At 41.4% G+C, this 17256-nt stretch overlaps 1 protein-coding gene across 1 annotated transcript in view; it reads right to left on the bottom strand.

Moving 5' to 3' along the window:
- Nucleotides 1-17256, bottom strand: part of LOC109984138 (gamma-aminobutyric acid receptor subunit gamma-3) — a 57299-nt gene that overhangs the window by 39534 nt on the left and 509 nt on the right. Inside the window, exon 2 of the mRNA XM_020634163.3 lies at nt 16683-16837. Coding sequence (XP_020489819.1) covers nt 16683-16837 — 155 coding nt within the window. The remainder of the gene's footprint in view (nt 1-16682; nt 16838-17256) is intronic.

Genomic DNA, 17256 nt, shown 5'->3' with positions numbered 1-17256 from the left:
TTTTCAGCAGCAATCAGACTACACTTCAAGCTAGTACATCAAGAGTACAAATATACCCAAACCATTCTTTATGCATGCAATTAAGTACACTTTTCTTTTTCAATCCGGGGTTGCACAATAGCCCCTAATCATTAGCTCCATTATCGCAGCTCCACTTCCACACTGCAATGGCTCTGCACCACACACGTGTAGTCCATACAATTTGTTGATTCCAGAAAAAAATGTCACATCCGTTGAAGGCTCCAGGAAACTCACATAGAGCTCTATTGATTTACAGAAGCTCTCTCTGCAACATTGTATTAAATTGTATCAAGTTAATTTGTGATATGATTAACCTACTCGTGCAAAAATGTTAACTCAGCTCATCTAAACCCTCCTACAACCCTAGGATTTGTGTTACACCTGCCATAGAAAAATGATCTTTTAATGTATATTTCCGTTTTTTTTCATTGGTTACTATTATTAACTTCAGTCCTCACCATATAGCACATATTAATTGTGTTTCAATCATCCAATCCACTAAAAGACACCAAACAAGAGTCAACAGCAGAATAGGCTGGCAGAGAAGATTTCGCACGTTTTTCATGGGCGCAACCCACATACCCAGCTCTGCTGCTCATCCCACAAATGCATATTCCTTACAAATGTGGCACAATTTAAAAGGGAAATAAACAGGCTTTCCAACTGTATAAGATTGATTGCCATGAAGCATTGTTACAACAAATAAATAATCTACCAAACACACATTTCCTTACATTTTGTGTAATGTTTAAAATAAACACCTTTGGCCCAGTTTCCCTGCAATATCACCGATGTAAACAAAGACATACTAAATGCAAGTATCTTTGTTTACTAGTATTTGTCTATGAGTTGCTTCATGCTCTCATTAGTCTGTCACTGGACACTGACAGCAAGACAATTGGCATCAGCGCCCCAAATTTGTGAAAAAATGATGTAACAGGGAAAAATAGGGATATAGATAAAACTGCAAAAATGAAGGTACTTCTCAATCACACATTTTCTAACTCTATTCATATGAAGTGAAGACCTCTTTAACAAAGATAGGAAAAAAAAAAAAAACATGGCACGTAAAACTATTTCTGCCTCCAGAAAAAGTTTGAATAACTCAAACTGCGTTACTGCATGTGGGGACAGGCACCATCTGGTTTTTGGAAAGCAGTTGGAGCAATGGCTAAAAATGATTTTTCAAATGCTGTTTGACCCACATCTGTACATTTCAGTAGCTGCTAACTCCAAGGACATGCTGCATCAAGCCATATGCACAGCTATAAAAAAGGGAAATCAGCAGCAAACGCCCAACTTTTGGAAACATGGAATCCTTCATGGGTTCTGTTGAACTCTTCTTTCCAGAAAGGTTGTTTTATCCAACTGCCTTTTCAAAAATTGCCTATAATCATCTCCCCGTTGCTGATTGGCTTAGCCTAGCATTAAGAATGGAGGCAGAAAGAAAATGCCAATTTTCACAGCAATAAACCATTCCTTAAAATAAATGCACATCATTGTTTAGTCCACATTCTTTTGTGGGCTTTAAGCGTTTGCAGGGTATAAAAGCGGCATTCATGTGAAATCCTATTTATATGTCATTTCTCTAAGTAAAATCTTTCACAACACTCTCAGCTTTTCACAGCAATCCAATCCAGGAAGACGGGGAAAGGAAGAGAAATGTCTGCTTTCAGCATGCGAGCAGGTGGCGTACAGTGACTTTCAGTGCTTGATTACTAGAATCAGAATCCTGCTGCTTCAAAAAAAAAAAAAAGAAAGAAGAACACAACCGCTAAAATCGACCAAAACAGTTCTGTTCAAGGTAGAAGAGCCTGCAATACGCAGCACAACTTACACAACTGAGTGTAAAAGCGTAGTATTTCAAATTGTTGCATTATCAAAAATAGTATCAACATAGTTTAACTTGTCCCTTTCTTCTTTAGCAATACTTGGCTACCTTTTGAAATGATTTTTTTAAAGCATGTTTGCACCAAAATCCTCTGAATACCTACAGATAGTCTTGCAATGTTTGTTGGTATCCAGGAATCTTGCACCATCGCCTGTTGATCATGCAGTTTTATTAGTCCAAACATGATATTGACACTCATTTCATTGGACAGAGATAAAGGATAAATTTGGTAAAATGCAATTTGTGAATGCATGAAATAAAACCTGCAAGCCTCAATGAACAGACTTCTCCACCACACAAATATTGACTGCCTCTGCATTTGTGTTTGTGCATGTAGGTGTATGAGTATCTGAGAGAGAGAGCACATACTGTACTGTACCAGATTAGATACAGCTCTCTGAATCCAATATAAAAGATCTGGGCAGGGGAAGGTGTTCGTCCTGTCTCTGAGGTTTAATGAGAACTAAGCGAAGTGAAAGGTCTCACAGTTTATGAATTGCCACCAGGCAATCACACAGCTTACACCAAGCAATAACCCGGCACAATAGGGGGGGGGGTGGGGGTTGGGGTTGTTCCAAACTAACACACGTATGCACACCATGCGGAGGGCATTTTTGTAAATGATCTCTCAGTTCAATTTCCTTTTATGCTTCAGTATAATGAAATCACCACCACAAGCTCTTATTCCTGCTTTTACTCGCAGATGAGTGGCGTATTGTACTTTTATTTTTTTTAAATGTACTGAATTGAAAGTCAACGTGACTCACAGATTTAATGAGGGCGTTCAAAACTATTGAAGATTATGGTCAAAATGGATGAAAATGAAAAGCCTGCTAACGATGCGCTAATCCCAGGATACTGTCTAAGAATAATGAAGGACTGTATCATTTAATGATGGTGAGTTGAACTGTATGTCTGCCATGACAGAAGTTGAAACTATATGGGTGACAAGACATAATACTGAGGGTCTTAATCACACCCTAAGCTTCAATCATTGGGTGCTGGTCGAATTTAAACTACTTCCTCAAATTTAGAACTGGTGAGGCTTTCCTGTCTTTTTAACGCCAAATATTTTATGGTCGTTGTATAAAATGAATTCAACTCCATGAATCTAATATTTTAATGGTAAATAAACATTCCTTAAGACTAAACGGTTAGTCATTCCAGGCGTAGTGCAGAGAACTGCAGTGAAAGGGTTACATCATTTCTGTTTTAAAAAACATTTTTCACTAAATGAACATAAAATGTAACTATTCATGTCAGTGTTTTTGGTTTGATTTGAACATTTTACAATTTCAAAAAACATACCCATTGTATCCAAAAGCAATGTTACCACCAGAGACCAAGCAAAAAAAAAAAGTCTCCTCACCCTTCAACGCAACCGATTCCCTGGCTAACCAACACTTTCACTGGAGTGGAGTAGTCATGGGAAACACAGATGGAAATCGATTAAATGGTTAGACCTCACAGGGGTGGGGAATGTGTCAGCCATGATCCAGTCCCAGCTTGGTCTTATTACCACCTACTGCACTACACTTTGGTATCAGCCAGCCTCTCTAAAGCCCTACATGATTGCTTGGCCATTCCTTTGTGGACTGTCATTACCTTGGGAATGTAGAAGGAATGAAAGCTGAAACAAACACTTAAAGAGAATTAAAAATCATGTTTGTGGTCAGGACCTGCTCCCTGTCTCCTTGGTTAATGTGTGTATATTTATAGAAAAAGGAACAGGAAACTGCCTACACTTGTACATATTTCTGCAGGCATTGAACTTGGCAGGTAGCTCCATATTTTCAGCATTAAGGAGGTGGTACTGTTTTGCAAAAACAAACTATTAATTTGCTATTTTTATGCTGTCATATTATGGATAAGAGTCTGTTATTGTGGGCACATTGCCTGTCAACACACGGGCGGGCATCTCCATTTTTGATATGTGTCCAACATGAGATGATGACACATGACATGAATACCCATGACGGCTCATTACATGAGCGGTATGTCAAGATGGACAATGAATCCAGGCGCGTCTCACCCGTGGGTGTTGTGGGTGTTGCGACACCATTTCACTGAAATGTATTTTCATCCCCCACACTTTTTACCAGTGGAGTCATCGATGAAAACCTATTGGTCAAGTAAGATTTATTAAGTGACAATTAAGCCAATCATAGCTGTTCGATTGCAGTTGAAGCACGGTAAAGTTACGTGCGTTTAATCCTCCTGTCACTCATCACTGGCTGAGTCAGAGCTCAGAGCTAACAAATGAAATACATGCAACATGTAGCATCCTTCTGAAAGAGAGTTAGTCACCCTAACAGATGTTTTTAAGATAAATCCACCTCACAAAACGTGTAACATTTTCTCCTCTTGGTTGTTCTTTTAGCTGTATTTATTTACTCCCGTAACTTTACGATGTAGCGAAAGGCAATAAGAAAAGCAAAATAAAAGCATCACAAAGAGCAGTTTTTAGAGCTAACTGGGTTACTCACAATGGATGTTCATAAAGTTAGTGTCTATTTATAATCTTTTGTAACTTTGTCTTGTTTTATGATGTGTCAGCTAACATTAGTTATTGGACATTAAATGAAACAGAATGTGTTGATTTGCTAGAGGGTGGTAATATACTAGCATTAGAATACCCACACTTTTTAAAAATCGCTGCTCCACCCCTGAATGAATCCACCATTTGCAGCTTGTTTTAAAAAAATGTAAAGAAGTATATTTGGGCGCTGCTTGTCAACAGGCAAGGCAGGCAACTGCTTGGGGGGGGCAGGCAAGTAGGGGGCCACCAAGGGTTGACAGACTTCAAACCACAGCAGTGGCTCAAAATGTGCACATTTTTGCAATGACAGTAGGACACCTCCCAAAGGGGGCCCCATATGACAACACTGCCTCTCGTTGCCCGGCTAAGCGTGGCATGCATTATCAAGGAAGTGATAATAGTCAGCGAAGGAAAATGAAGAGGAATGATCTATCTGGGAGTGAAAAAAGAAAAGAGAGGAGGAAGATGAGTAATCGTCCGGAGACTGGTAGACGTAATGGGGATGAATGCTGGTTAGAGGGGCCCCCAATTAATCTTTGCCTGGGGCACCAACAGACTCTAGAATCGCCATTGACTGCATCCCAAATGAGCCAAATTGCATATGAGTAAATGAACAAATTGTGGAAGTTGTCTTGCATTGCACTACATTATTGTGGTGGTCAGAAAACAACTAGTTGCAGTCAACATTTATCTCATCCATACACCTTTTGGAGGTCAGCACCTTGGTGCTTGTTCAATTAGTAATCGTTTAAATCAAACTGGTGTATAATAGGGTTTACTGCACCTCCTATAAACTTCAGTCTGATTTTGAAAAGTACTGCTTTATATTCCTTTTTCTGGCACTAGAACTGTGCAAAATCTGATAAAGCCTCAAGTGGTGTCCCTTGCATGCACTTGTGTACATTATCCTCTATAAATAAATCTAACCCTGATCCGAATGTTCAACTGCAACACAACCTTCTGTGCAGTGCAAAAAACAAAAAAGGGCTTTAATTTAATAACAGCAGAACACGTATGACCTATGACCTCAGCGTCTGGGACAATTTGCATTATGTCTAAATGCTACATCCATTTCTAGTGTCTATATTGAATCTGAAACAGACTTAGTTGGGCACGCTAAATAAACATCTTTTGAATTTCATACAAGCAACCTGGAGTGTTAAACAAAGGAAAACAGTGTTAATCCTTAGACACACAAATACACACAGATGCAGACCCACACATACAGCAAAATAGACATTTGCATCATCGAGCTTATAAAAGGTGACTCCATCCACTAGCTTCTGTGTGTGCTTCAAAGGCTGTGCATCCATTAGTGCCAGCTGCATCCATTTGTGTGTGTGTGTGTGTGTGTAGCCCCTACATATTCGTCCCACAGGTGATTGTCGGCTCACCTAACCTGGTCAGCTCAGTTGTGAGAAGAAGCATTTTGCCAAGACTTAAACTTCCCTTCATCTAATGAAATGTCACTGGACCTGAAATATTGAGGAGGCCCAGCTGAGAGTGTGAGGTGTCGCCGCTGTGCACAAATGTCAGCTCTTTGAGGTTCAAGGAGAGGGGTGGGCCTGCAAAGGGAGCGAGTTAGCGTCAAAGTCACAAAGGTTTTGAGCCAGGCGAGCAAAGAGCATCTTTTGAGGTCCACAAGAAAAAAATGTGAAAGCTCTCAGTGTTTCTTCTTTTTTACAAAAAGCATCAGGCGTAGGATTACGTCTCAGTGGATCACAGAGTCAAGTTATCCTCTATTCCATCTGGTAGTGGGTGTGAAGTCTTCCCTTTGAGGAGGAAGTCGTGAATCAGAATTGAAGAGTTATCATATCAACATTGTAAGTATACTTATTTTTGGAGAGTCATACTACAGCTTAAAAAATATGATAGTTACACGATAACAATTTCTTGCTGCTGAGGTCCTAGCAGGCCGTGCATCCAGGGACGTCGGGTGGTAGTAGTGCCAGACAACATCGCTAAAGGTTGGGGAGCTCCGTCAACTCTAGATGTAAATAACATGTTTCTCTGTGAGTCGTAAATTGAGGAGCCGACTAACTCAATCCTTAGTTCCTGCCATATCCAACAAAAAGAGTGCAACATACCTTTGGGTATGGGTCCTTTATGAAACAATATTTCAAGAAAACATTGGTGTTAGATCACATTAGTGTTGTAGTCAAGACCACACCAACCAAGACCAAGACATCCTGAGGCCAGGGTGCACCGAGACAAGACCAATACATTTAGGGATCGAGACCAAGACCAAGGTAGGGCGAGACTGAGACGATACCAAGACATTTATGGATCGAGACCAAGACAAGACCAAGGTAGGGCGAGACTGAGACAAAACCAAGACATTTAGGGATCGAGACCAAGACAAGACCAAGGTAGGGCGAGACTGAGACAAAACCAAGTCATTTAGGGATCGAGACCAAGACCAAGACCAAGGTAGGGCGAGACTGAGACAAAACCAAGACATTTAGGGATCCAGACCAAGACAAGACCAAGACCAAGAAAAAATATCCATGAATATGTAAAGAGAGCGAGTGTTATATCTCTTCATTTACATGCAAGGCAAACACTTCCTTGTTCTATCTCTGGCACTGGGTCTGAGCCTTGTCACTAAGATTCCTCAAATCTGAGATCCTCTGGTTTTATGCTTTAATAAAACAAAGCTTACGTCTAAATCTTTTATCAAACAAGGGGCTGCTAAGTATAATGTACGAGGATATGAGTAGAATTCACTGAAACCAAATGCTGCGGTGCCTAAATCCCATCCTCCGCTCTCATACTTCCAGCGGAGTAATTGAATGTGACAAGACTTCAAGAAACAAAATATATGAGGATTTTAATATAGGATGCAAAGTGGGTCAGACTTTCCACTTGTACTCCAAATGTGGACTACAAATACTCAACATCCAGCCATTCATAGTAAGTGGGGGGGAGGGTTTAGAGGGTAAAAGTAAAGGATCATGTAGAGACAGAAGAGCGAGGTGACTGAATGAGAGAGGTTGAAAAGAAACAGATGGAAAAACAAGGCGGGAGAGAGAGAGAGAGAGAGAGAGACAGACAGAGCAAGGCGATGATGTCTGAGCAGGTTTCTATTTCTGACACACACAGCTGGCTTTTATCAAATCAAAAAGGTCTTCTCTTTAGCGACACAATCGCACATCTTAATAATGCACACATCATTTGTGTGTTTAAGCATGGGTGAGGCAAAGCCAAACAAAAAAACCCCAAAATCTTATAAATAAACAAAAGCGATGAACAAATATAGATGCGGGGAACAACTTCAAACAGTAACTGCGTTTTGGCTACAGTAACACACACACACAAACAACACAATCATCGCCTATTGATATGCACACACAGTCGTTCCTTTTTTTTTTCACTCCGCAGACTTAATTGTCGGCGCCAGACAAAGGGGACAATATTGGTAGATATGATTGCGTGCGACCCGGTCTGTCAGCGTAGATCAATAGTGTGTTAGCGGTGGACAATTACAGAGTTCAGTCAGTGTCCTTTGCTGCGATCACACACACACGAGCTGCAGCTGGATTAGCAACCGAGCTATATTGAAAAGCTGTCGGGGAGGGTTCTAATCAGAGGGAAAATGAGTGCATCATTGAGGACATATTACTCCAAAGAAAATCAGAAGTTCTTGTTTTTAAATCGGACATCTTTTATCCCTTTTTTTACATGTTTTTTTTCATGTATTTAAAGGGGACATATTATGAAAAATCCACTTTTACTTTTTGAACATGTATTTGTGTAACCTGAGTGTCTACTGACCCACAAAATGTAAAATAAATCCATTCCAGTCCTTTGTTTGTGGTCTGTAAAAGTCTTACAACACAGAGCAAAATGCTCCGTTTCTAATGTGCTCTCCTTGTGATGTCACAGTGGGATTCTGGTAAAAAAGTCACTCCACCCCCAGCCTAGAACAAAACTTCTGTGCACGTCGGCCATTTTTATTGTCGCTACAGACATTGCATTTAAAGAGACACACACACCAAAACGGAGCGTTCTGAGGGAGCTGGTTTATACAGGGTCACAAACCTCCTCTGGTGCTTGATTCATGTTATATTTTGACCAAAGCACAGCACAGATGTTTCATTTAGACCACAGGGGGACTGTTTGAAAAGGTGGAAAAGGGGGAGAATATGTCCTCTTTAAGTTCAAATAGCTTAATGACATGTTTTTGTATGCTTGGCTGCTAAGAAATAGTTTCTCTTGCAATCAGCACTGGGAATCCTTCCATAAGATTTTCAGCGTTGTCTCTTCCAGTTGGACAGAGTTTGGTGTCTATTGCTGATAATATTCACTTTCCAGATCTCCTTTAATGGTTTCATAACTGACAGACTTTTCTGTTTAGATGCCCCAAAATGTATTTAAGTCTACAATTCATATAGCAGATGCTTTCATCCAAAGCGACATACATGACAAGACAGAATAGCACAACATCCACAGCTGTTCTTGAAAGTTCTAATCCACGTCAAAACCATCCCGAAATCGTCATTATCAGATAAAACTATCGTCATCGTCATCACTATCGTCATCAATAATATAAAGTGTGTAGGTATTCATAAAAGAGTTGGGTCTTTAGCTTTTTCTTAAAGGTGCAAAGGGCCTCGCAGATGGAATGGAGTTTGATTTCACCACCAGGGGGCGACAGAGGAGAAGAGTCTAGTTAGAGACTTAGGGCCATGTTGTGAAGGTTGGATCATTATTTTTGATTTTGTCTCATTCTTCCCTGGCGTTGCTTGTTTCCCTTGTGTGCTTCTTTATTTTAACGTTTCCTAGTTGAACCTTTACTGTTTCCTCTTTTATTTTGTCATTTCATATCCTTGTGTTTCTCTATGTCATAGTGTGTCATTTTCTGTTAATAATCCTGAGTTTATTTCCAGTGTTTGCTGATGTATTTTATAGTTCTTCACCCAGTGTTTCATGTCTAGTTGTACCTCCTGCCCTCATCAGTTTCACCTGTCTTGTTTGTCACACCTGGGTTCAATCACCCCATGTCTAGTTAAGCTCTGAGTTCATTCCCTTCTGTGTCAGTTTGTCATATGTCAAAACCTTTGCTGTGTCTCCTCGTCAATCTCGCCATGGGTTTTTTTTTTTATGTGTGTGGAGGCTAACGATGTAAAGCCACAGCATCTTTCTCGCAGTAGTGATGACCATTAGTAAATAAACTTCTATTCATACAAGTTAGTCTTAATGAGGCAGTATCATCGTTGGAGAGCATGGAATGGTTAGACCTAGAATATCAAACAAAGAAGACCTCTACTCACAGGATGTTGATTTTTCACTGATATTTATGGTCTTGGTCTTGTCTTGGTCTTGCCCTGCCTTTGGTCATGTTCTTGACTTGTTCTCGCTCCCTAAATGACTAGGTTTTGTCTCGGTCTCGCCCTACCTTGGTCTTGGTTTTGTCTCAGTCTCGCCCTACCTTGGTCTTGGTCTCAATCCCGAAATGACTTGGTCTTGTCTCAGTCTCGCCCTACCTTGGTCTTGGTCTTGGTCTCGATCCCTAAATGTCTTGGTCTTGTCTTGGTCTCGCCCTACCTTGGTCTTGGTCTTGTCTTGGTCTCGATCCCCAAATTACTTGGCTTTGTCTCAGTCTCGCCCTACCTTGGTCTTGGTCTCAATCCCGAAATGACTTGGTCTTGTCTCAGTCTCGCCCTACCTTGGTCTTGGTCTCGATCCCTAAATGACTTGGTCTTGTCTCAGTCTCGCCCTACCTTTGGTCTTGGTCTTGACTTGGTCTTGCTCCCTAAATGTCTTGGTCTTGTCTTTGTCTCTGAGCACTCTGGTCCCGGTTAATATGTTCCTGACTACAACACCAGTAAATCTATGAATTGAAATAAATCTGCTGGTGACGCTGCGACAATTGAAGACCAAATCCCTTTCCCAGTCCAGCAAAGATCCTCTGTTCTGAGCAACAGGCCAAGTGAGTGTAACCTCCCATCACCCCAAAAGAAAGGCACCAAATACTTTATTTATGTAATTTATGTGCATTCCTTTTATTTCAGCAGAGCATGAAAGTCTTTTACGCCTTTGATCTTATTGTTCAACCCCCCCCCCCCCCCCCATCCCCCCATCCCCCAAGGAGCTGGAGATTGGGCCACCACCCCTAACAAAAAAACCTGGGGGAAACACTGAGGGGCTTTATAACAAGTTTGCCAGAAAAGAGTGCGTAGTTGAGAAACCACACCACTCTTTGGTCCTTGTTGTTCAGTTGGACTGTGTTGCTACGTATGACACATTTTTTCAGAAGCTGTGATTGGTTGATCCAACAAAATGGAGAAAAAAAAGTCAAACATAGAATCTAGTCGGACATTGTGTAATTATGAACACTATGAAATTAGCATCTGTGTGATACTATGTTACACTTACTTTAAAAGTATACAGCCTACAAGATGTTTGAAATCACATGCTCACTTGTGCAGCAGCCTCTTCACATGCTGATCGTTATATCAGCATGTGAAGAGCTTTAATTAGTGATTGGATGCACCTCTGGAGGTAACCACATGTAGAGATGCTCAACATGCATGTCTCACTTTGTACTGAAAACAGATTGAAATGTCTGCACTAATAGTTTAAGTCTGTTTGGCCTGACTATGAGTCAATAATTATAATAATATTATAATAATATTCTTCATGAAGTGTTTGCAGAACATTTCTTAATTTTCTCCTCAGCTTTAAGAAACTCTTCTTCCTGTTAGAAGTCCTCCTCACAGTTTGACACATTAGGAGCTCTCTTAAGGACTAAGACGCTTTGTGAATAACTTTCATCTTTACGAGGATCTCGTTTTAACTTTGAGGGGGAAATTCTTAGAAAATGTCCTGATTCTAAGAATTTTCTCAGACTGTTTGCCACTAGTAAGGTAGTTGCTAGCACATTGTAAATAGTACCACTGCAATCCTTATCCTTGAAAATGTAGGATTAGCCAAAATCAAGACCCTCGGTGTTCTCGAACTTAAGCTACCTGGTGGCGGCTATTTTGAAAATTGCTGTACGATGGCCCCTATAGCCAAAAATCTTCCTTAGGGCATGTTCTATGCCAAGTTTCATGCTTTTATGATCAAAAGCACAATTCTTTCACATATCTGCTGAACTACAAGGAATAAAGCAAAAACTTTAAAAATCTTGTTTTGTAAAAAATCCACTTTATTGAGCTAAGTATGTGAGGTCTCTGTTACTTAGCCGCATGCCTTTTAAGGTCGCCCTGAAGTCATTATCTCCACGCTGTTGGACACTTACAGTCCTTTGTAATTTGTGAAAGAACTGGTGTATTTTTAGATCGCAGCTCAGATCCAATTAATTGAACCCCTTAAATCATCTGAACTCTACATGCGCGTGGCTGCAGAGACCTCCCAGCATGCAAAGCTCTCCGTTCTAGCCAGTTTTGTCCTCAATTCCCTGTTGAGCACGCTGATACACTCACCCCACACACACACACACACACACACACACACACAGGGACGTCCTCACGCTGTACATGGGGACTGCACAGATCGCGGACAGTGATCACACTCCTCAGCCAAAAGGAAAGTGACACAATAGGGACACAAAGGCATTTCATCTTCATCCGAGGCGAGCCGCTTGTTTATCGGTTGAGGTTGACGCTCAACACTTGTTCATCCTCTGGGGAAATGTGTGTCGCTTTTCTCACAAGTGGACCAGTTCCCCACTTTATATGAAAATTAGACTCACTGCTGACGCTACAAGACGAGTGGAGGAGACAGGGGGGGAAAAAAGGAAAAAGGAACTTTTGTGGATTAGAAAAATAATTCTGAACAAGCTTTTTTTTGATGAGCACAATTATAGAAAATATGGTCACTAATCAGAGGATGGTTGCTAGATGACAAGGATAGCATGTGCAGATGTGCCGTCAAAAAATAATCGGACAAACACTGTTCTAAAAATGTTACAGAATGTAGTTAAAAAATCGTCTGTTTGGAGGTATTAGCAGCTTAGATTGGAGGTATAATGGGGGCTCTGAATCTGGTTTATGTCCTCTTCAATATCAGTCTCTGAGACCAAAATAATGTCACTGTCAGCGCACCGCCCACCCCTCCCTCAGAGTGCGACTGAGTGCAGCCATTTGTAGGACTTATCTCCATCCTGGTATGCAACCCCGGGGTTCATTCTGTTCTTAAATCTTTGAATCATTTCAGACCAAACAAAGTTTTTTAAAAATTTTTTTACAGTTTGCAAAGTCTGATGGTTCAAAACCCCTGGTCTCCAACTGGTTTACAGCCGCCCCCCTTTGTAGGTGTAGGTGTGTGTGTTAAGAGACTGACTTTGATTTTTTTTGTCAAACTCCTCGGTGTATGTTATGAAAGAGCCACACTGCGCCGACTTCAATCACCGGCTGCCCATGTGAGTCGTCTTGTTTTTTATGTGAGTGTGTGTGTGCGAAACGATGAGCTGATTTTACAACGACTTAAATGTCCCAGATCTGTCTTTGACTCAGCGTCATCCTCTTGGATGTGTTCATCTGTGTGTGTGTGTGTGTGTGTGTGTGTTTGGCTACCTCTCCTAACCTGCAGACATTAACATTTCATGGACGATGCCGAGGTTTGTCGGCGAAATCAAATCAAACTTTCATCCTTAATTGTGTAAGCGGGGCTGGAGGGAGTTTCCACATCAGCGAGGTGAACCAACTCGAGCTAGGCACTAGTCGGGGTAAAAAAAACAGACAAACATTTTATTCCCATGACTGTGCTATTGGCTGTCACCTTATTGGTCATTTCAGATCTCTAGCGAAACATTCTTTGAACTCTCTACTTCCATCGATGGATCCAGTAGATGTCGCCCTCGAGCACCAGCATGAAACCAAAACAAACTTTGGCGTTTTGACACCTCCGCTCTCCTCCAGCCAAACTCCTCCAACCCCACTTCCCCTCCAATTTGGACTAAGGAATTACAAAATGGAATGCACCATAATTAAGCAGCATTAAGCGCCAAATGGCCGACATAACAGGCTCAAGGCGCAAAATGCCTGTGGCCTGCATTGTTGTGTTAGCAGGCTAATGTTAGCGCTCTGTAGTTAGCTCGTAGCTTCACAGAATGGCTGTGATCTGAAACGCTTGCAAAAAGGATCCGGCCGTACCATCCTACTTTTTTTTTTTGGCTACCCTTCTGTTGGGGTGCTGAGCGTACCAATCGGACCCTGAATCATGAACCATGAGTCATCTATTCCGTTCTTACAGCGGTAATGAAGGACTAAACACAAAACCTGCCATTTTTTAAATATCCTGTGGATTTCCAAAGAGCCATTCAGGCGTTTTTTTTTTGTGTTTTTTTTCCACTAATATCGTAGCACTGCCCAATGGATGACCTCGTCGGAGGTGTAGAACTCAGTTGCCCTTTGTTTACTGAGTCGCATTCTTCTTCTTCATTGAATTTATTAGCAGGCTACACTGTGTTGAGCTTGTATGATGTCACGCTTTAGACATAGCTGACGCAGTTATTGCTATCTGGCTCACACTCTGCTTACAGAATAAGGGTACGGCTGGCTGTGGAAACTGAAGCAAGATCAGGGTTGACCGTACCAAAGCGTACCAAACTAACCTGAAACCTGACAAGGCAAAAAGGACCAATCAGCATTAAGCAGCCCATTCATGTGATGCTCTGTATGCATTTGGGAGCAATCTGGATGTTCAGTGTTTTGTGCAGGGACTCTAAGGTCAAGATACTGAGGGGGCGGAGCTGGGATTGATCCTCCAACCTTGTGATTGAGAAACTACAGACTCTCCCAAATATTCTGTATCTTCCAAAGTTTGGGGAAGAAAGACTGCTGCAGGCTCATTTTTTCAGATATAACTTCGTAGCCTTTTTTTTTTTGTGCTCACAATGAATAGATGAACATGAACCCCAGCATGGGGGGAGAGGGGGGCGACATGTGACAGTACACTGCCAGAAACAAGACAGCAGGCAATCAAAACAACTGAAAAATTAATCGTCACACATGCTTTTATTCAAAATGTGGAGTAGAGCAATTCCCCAATGATTCCCACATAAAAGGTCGACTAGTCGTCTGATTGTGCGTCATGGCATGTTACCGATTGTAAACACTGCATCTCAGTCAGGGCAGCGTCGGGCTGATTTGATGCTTTCTGTCAGACAAAGAGGCGTACAGCATCGTAAAGAATCCCACTGACTCTCGCTCCCCGAGTCCAACAACCTTCCATGTTTATCACACTGCTTTAATTCTCTTTAAAAGCAGTGATAATAAAATGAACTTTTGCTAATGAGTACCACTGAGAACCTTTTTCCAATCATTCATTGGCTCAAGCTAGTTACCATTTGAATAGCTGCCAGCCTTCCTGCCTCTCTGAAGAGTACTCCTTGTCTCTGCAATCAAGGCTGGAGTTCTATTGTGTTGCAGAAATGATGGCGGTTGCAAATCAAAAAAAAAGATTTTTTTAATCAAGACGAGGTCAAATCAACATGTTCTGAATGGACTTACTGAGATGTGAGAAGTGAATATGAACCAATTTTCTAGAGTGTTGCAGTAGATTAAAAAAAAAAACCACAAAGCCAGGTCCATGCACCAACTTTTAGATATTCTGGTACCACTTTTTGGTTTCCCTCCCCAACTTTAACTCTCTCTTTCTACAGCCTATTGGTCTCATTATGTCTGAATTCTTCCCTTTTTGGCCATCAAACATCTACAGGAAGTCCCCTGCCGCACAATTACCAATAAAGACTGGAAGGTGTTTTTTTCTTTTAGAATACCAGATAAAAGCTTGTTTCGCACATTAGGTGCACTACACATTTGGCTTAAATGGAAACCATGAGCGCATATGTATCCAGATATTTTAATGTTCCAGTGAAGAAAAAATAAATTCTGGTTGTTTTCTCCAGATCAACTTATTTTTCTTGTTATTCTCTGGAAAACAAAACTGTTTTTTTTTTATTTTACATCATTACAACATATTAGTTTACTTCCATGTCTTGATAATGGGATAACTTTCTGGCAATCTAATAGGCTGCTCAAGGGGACATGCTATGCTGCCATTGTCGACACTAAGCTAACTTAAAGACTCGTCCAATCAGGAGAGACTTGTGAGTACAGGAAATGATTTATCACAATGGATAACGTGGGAATGTGACTTGACAGAAAGACTTAAGGCGCTTGGACTCTGGGGGGGGGGGGGGGGGGGGTTGGTCGATGTGTTTTGGAGGGTGACAATTTTGAGTGTCAATAGAATCATTCAGTTGTCAATTCATTGGAAACATGAAGAAAACATGACAAAATTCGCCATGAAATCATGAAAACGAGAGTTACATCTGTAACTACGGTTCTATGAATTCTGGATGACCGCCAGAGGCAGTTCGATCCGAGACATAATTGACTTGTATGCTACAATTTGGCCCCCTGGCCGTGATAATTAATGGAATGCGGCCCTTGCTGTGACCAAAGTTGCCCATCGCTGACCTAGAGGGATAGCTTTTATCACATTTGTGCCAAAAGTAATGAGTAGTCCGTGTTCAGACTTGTAAAGTTGACCATGTTTTCACTGCTCGGCATTCACCCCTTTCCCATTTTCTAACTTGCTAAGTTGTTATCAAGGTCGACCAGAGGAAGGTCCAATAGTAACGAACTGTGATTGGTTCCTTTCTGATCTTAACTTGTTACTTTAATGTTAAATTTACTCATTCATTGACCTCAGAAGTAAAGCCGCTGTTGGTAACTGCTGTGTTCAGGCTTTGACCATCAGATGCTATGCCTTATGCAAAACGGGAGGGTCTGACCTCCGGGAATATAGTTCTTGACTTCTAAACTTGATTTTTATTTAATTTTTGGCATATTGCCACCTACCATACCATAATGGAGTCGGTCAATAAATCAGTTCCCCATCGGAGGACAGTATTCCAATTAAATGCCCTGGTTGAGCTCTAACTGTAGCTACTAGCAAGTGATTTGAGAAAGGCCTGAATTTAGGGAATGTCCATAAAAAGATAGAATCTTGGTTTGAAATCAAATGCAACATTTGTGCCCAAAAAAATGGGAACTAAAACAAGCAAATAAATGATTTACTCTACGAGCTACCTCTGGAGAAACATCCCATATCCAGTGATGCAGCGTCGCCAGTTTCAGCACCATGGACAGCTCCGCGCCCAGCCAATCAGAACCACGGACAGCGCCAGTGACACCAACTCCACTGCCAAAGTTTCAACGCCATTTACAGCACACAATCTTTACACTCAATCTCATTTTTAAAATGTCATCTTACCCCCTATATCCGGTCGTAGGTTCTTGTCGTACTCCTTGAGTAAGTTGTTCAGGATGAGCGTGGCGTCCTCCTGGTGCGACCTGGGGACCAGCATTTGATTGACAGTGGCATGGTGGTGATCTTCATCGTCGGCGCCATATTCCAGTAGATCACAACTGAAAGGTGTAATAAAGGAGGGGGGGGGGGGGGGGGTTGGGTTGTTTACCCTGAAATGACACCCTGGATCACCCTAAAAAAACAACTGTGTGATGGTAACTTTTGCCGCACTGCAAAGCATTAGACGTAAACTCTCTTTTGAGGTTTATCCATCTTGTAAATGATAATCAGTCTGTATTCAGTCATAGCAGTAAATGGTTGCGCTTATTTTTTTCTGTGTGCTCCTGTGAGCGCGTGTGTTTTTGTGCGTGCCTGTGTGTGTGTGTGTGTACGCGCGCGCCCGGGGAAAGCCCCTTTCGGAAAAATAAATAAATAAATAATAAAAAAAAAAAGCACCATGCATTATCAGCCGGACTCATTCACAGAAAATGATGCGCAGTTGTCCTTAAAATCATCCATCAGTCACCTGTGAACTTTT

The sequence above is a fragment of the Labrus bergylta genome, chromosome 24, assembly GCF_963930695.1.
Source record: "Labrus bergylta chromosome 24, fLabBer1.1, whole genome shotgun sequence".
NCBI classification, from domain to species: domain Eukaryota; kingdom Metazoa; phylum Chordata; class Actinopteri; order Labriformes; family Labridae; genus Labrus; species Labrus bergylta.
The sequence above is the reverse complement of the archived record's forward strand: the minus strand, read 5'-3'. Positions and strand labels throughout refer to the sequence as shown.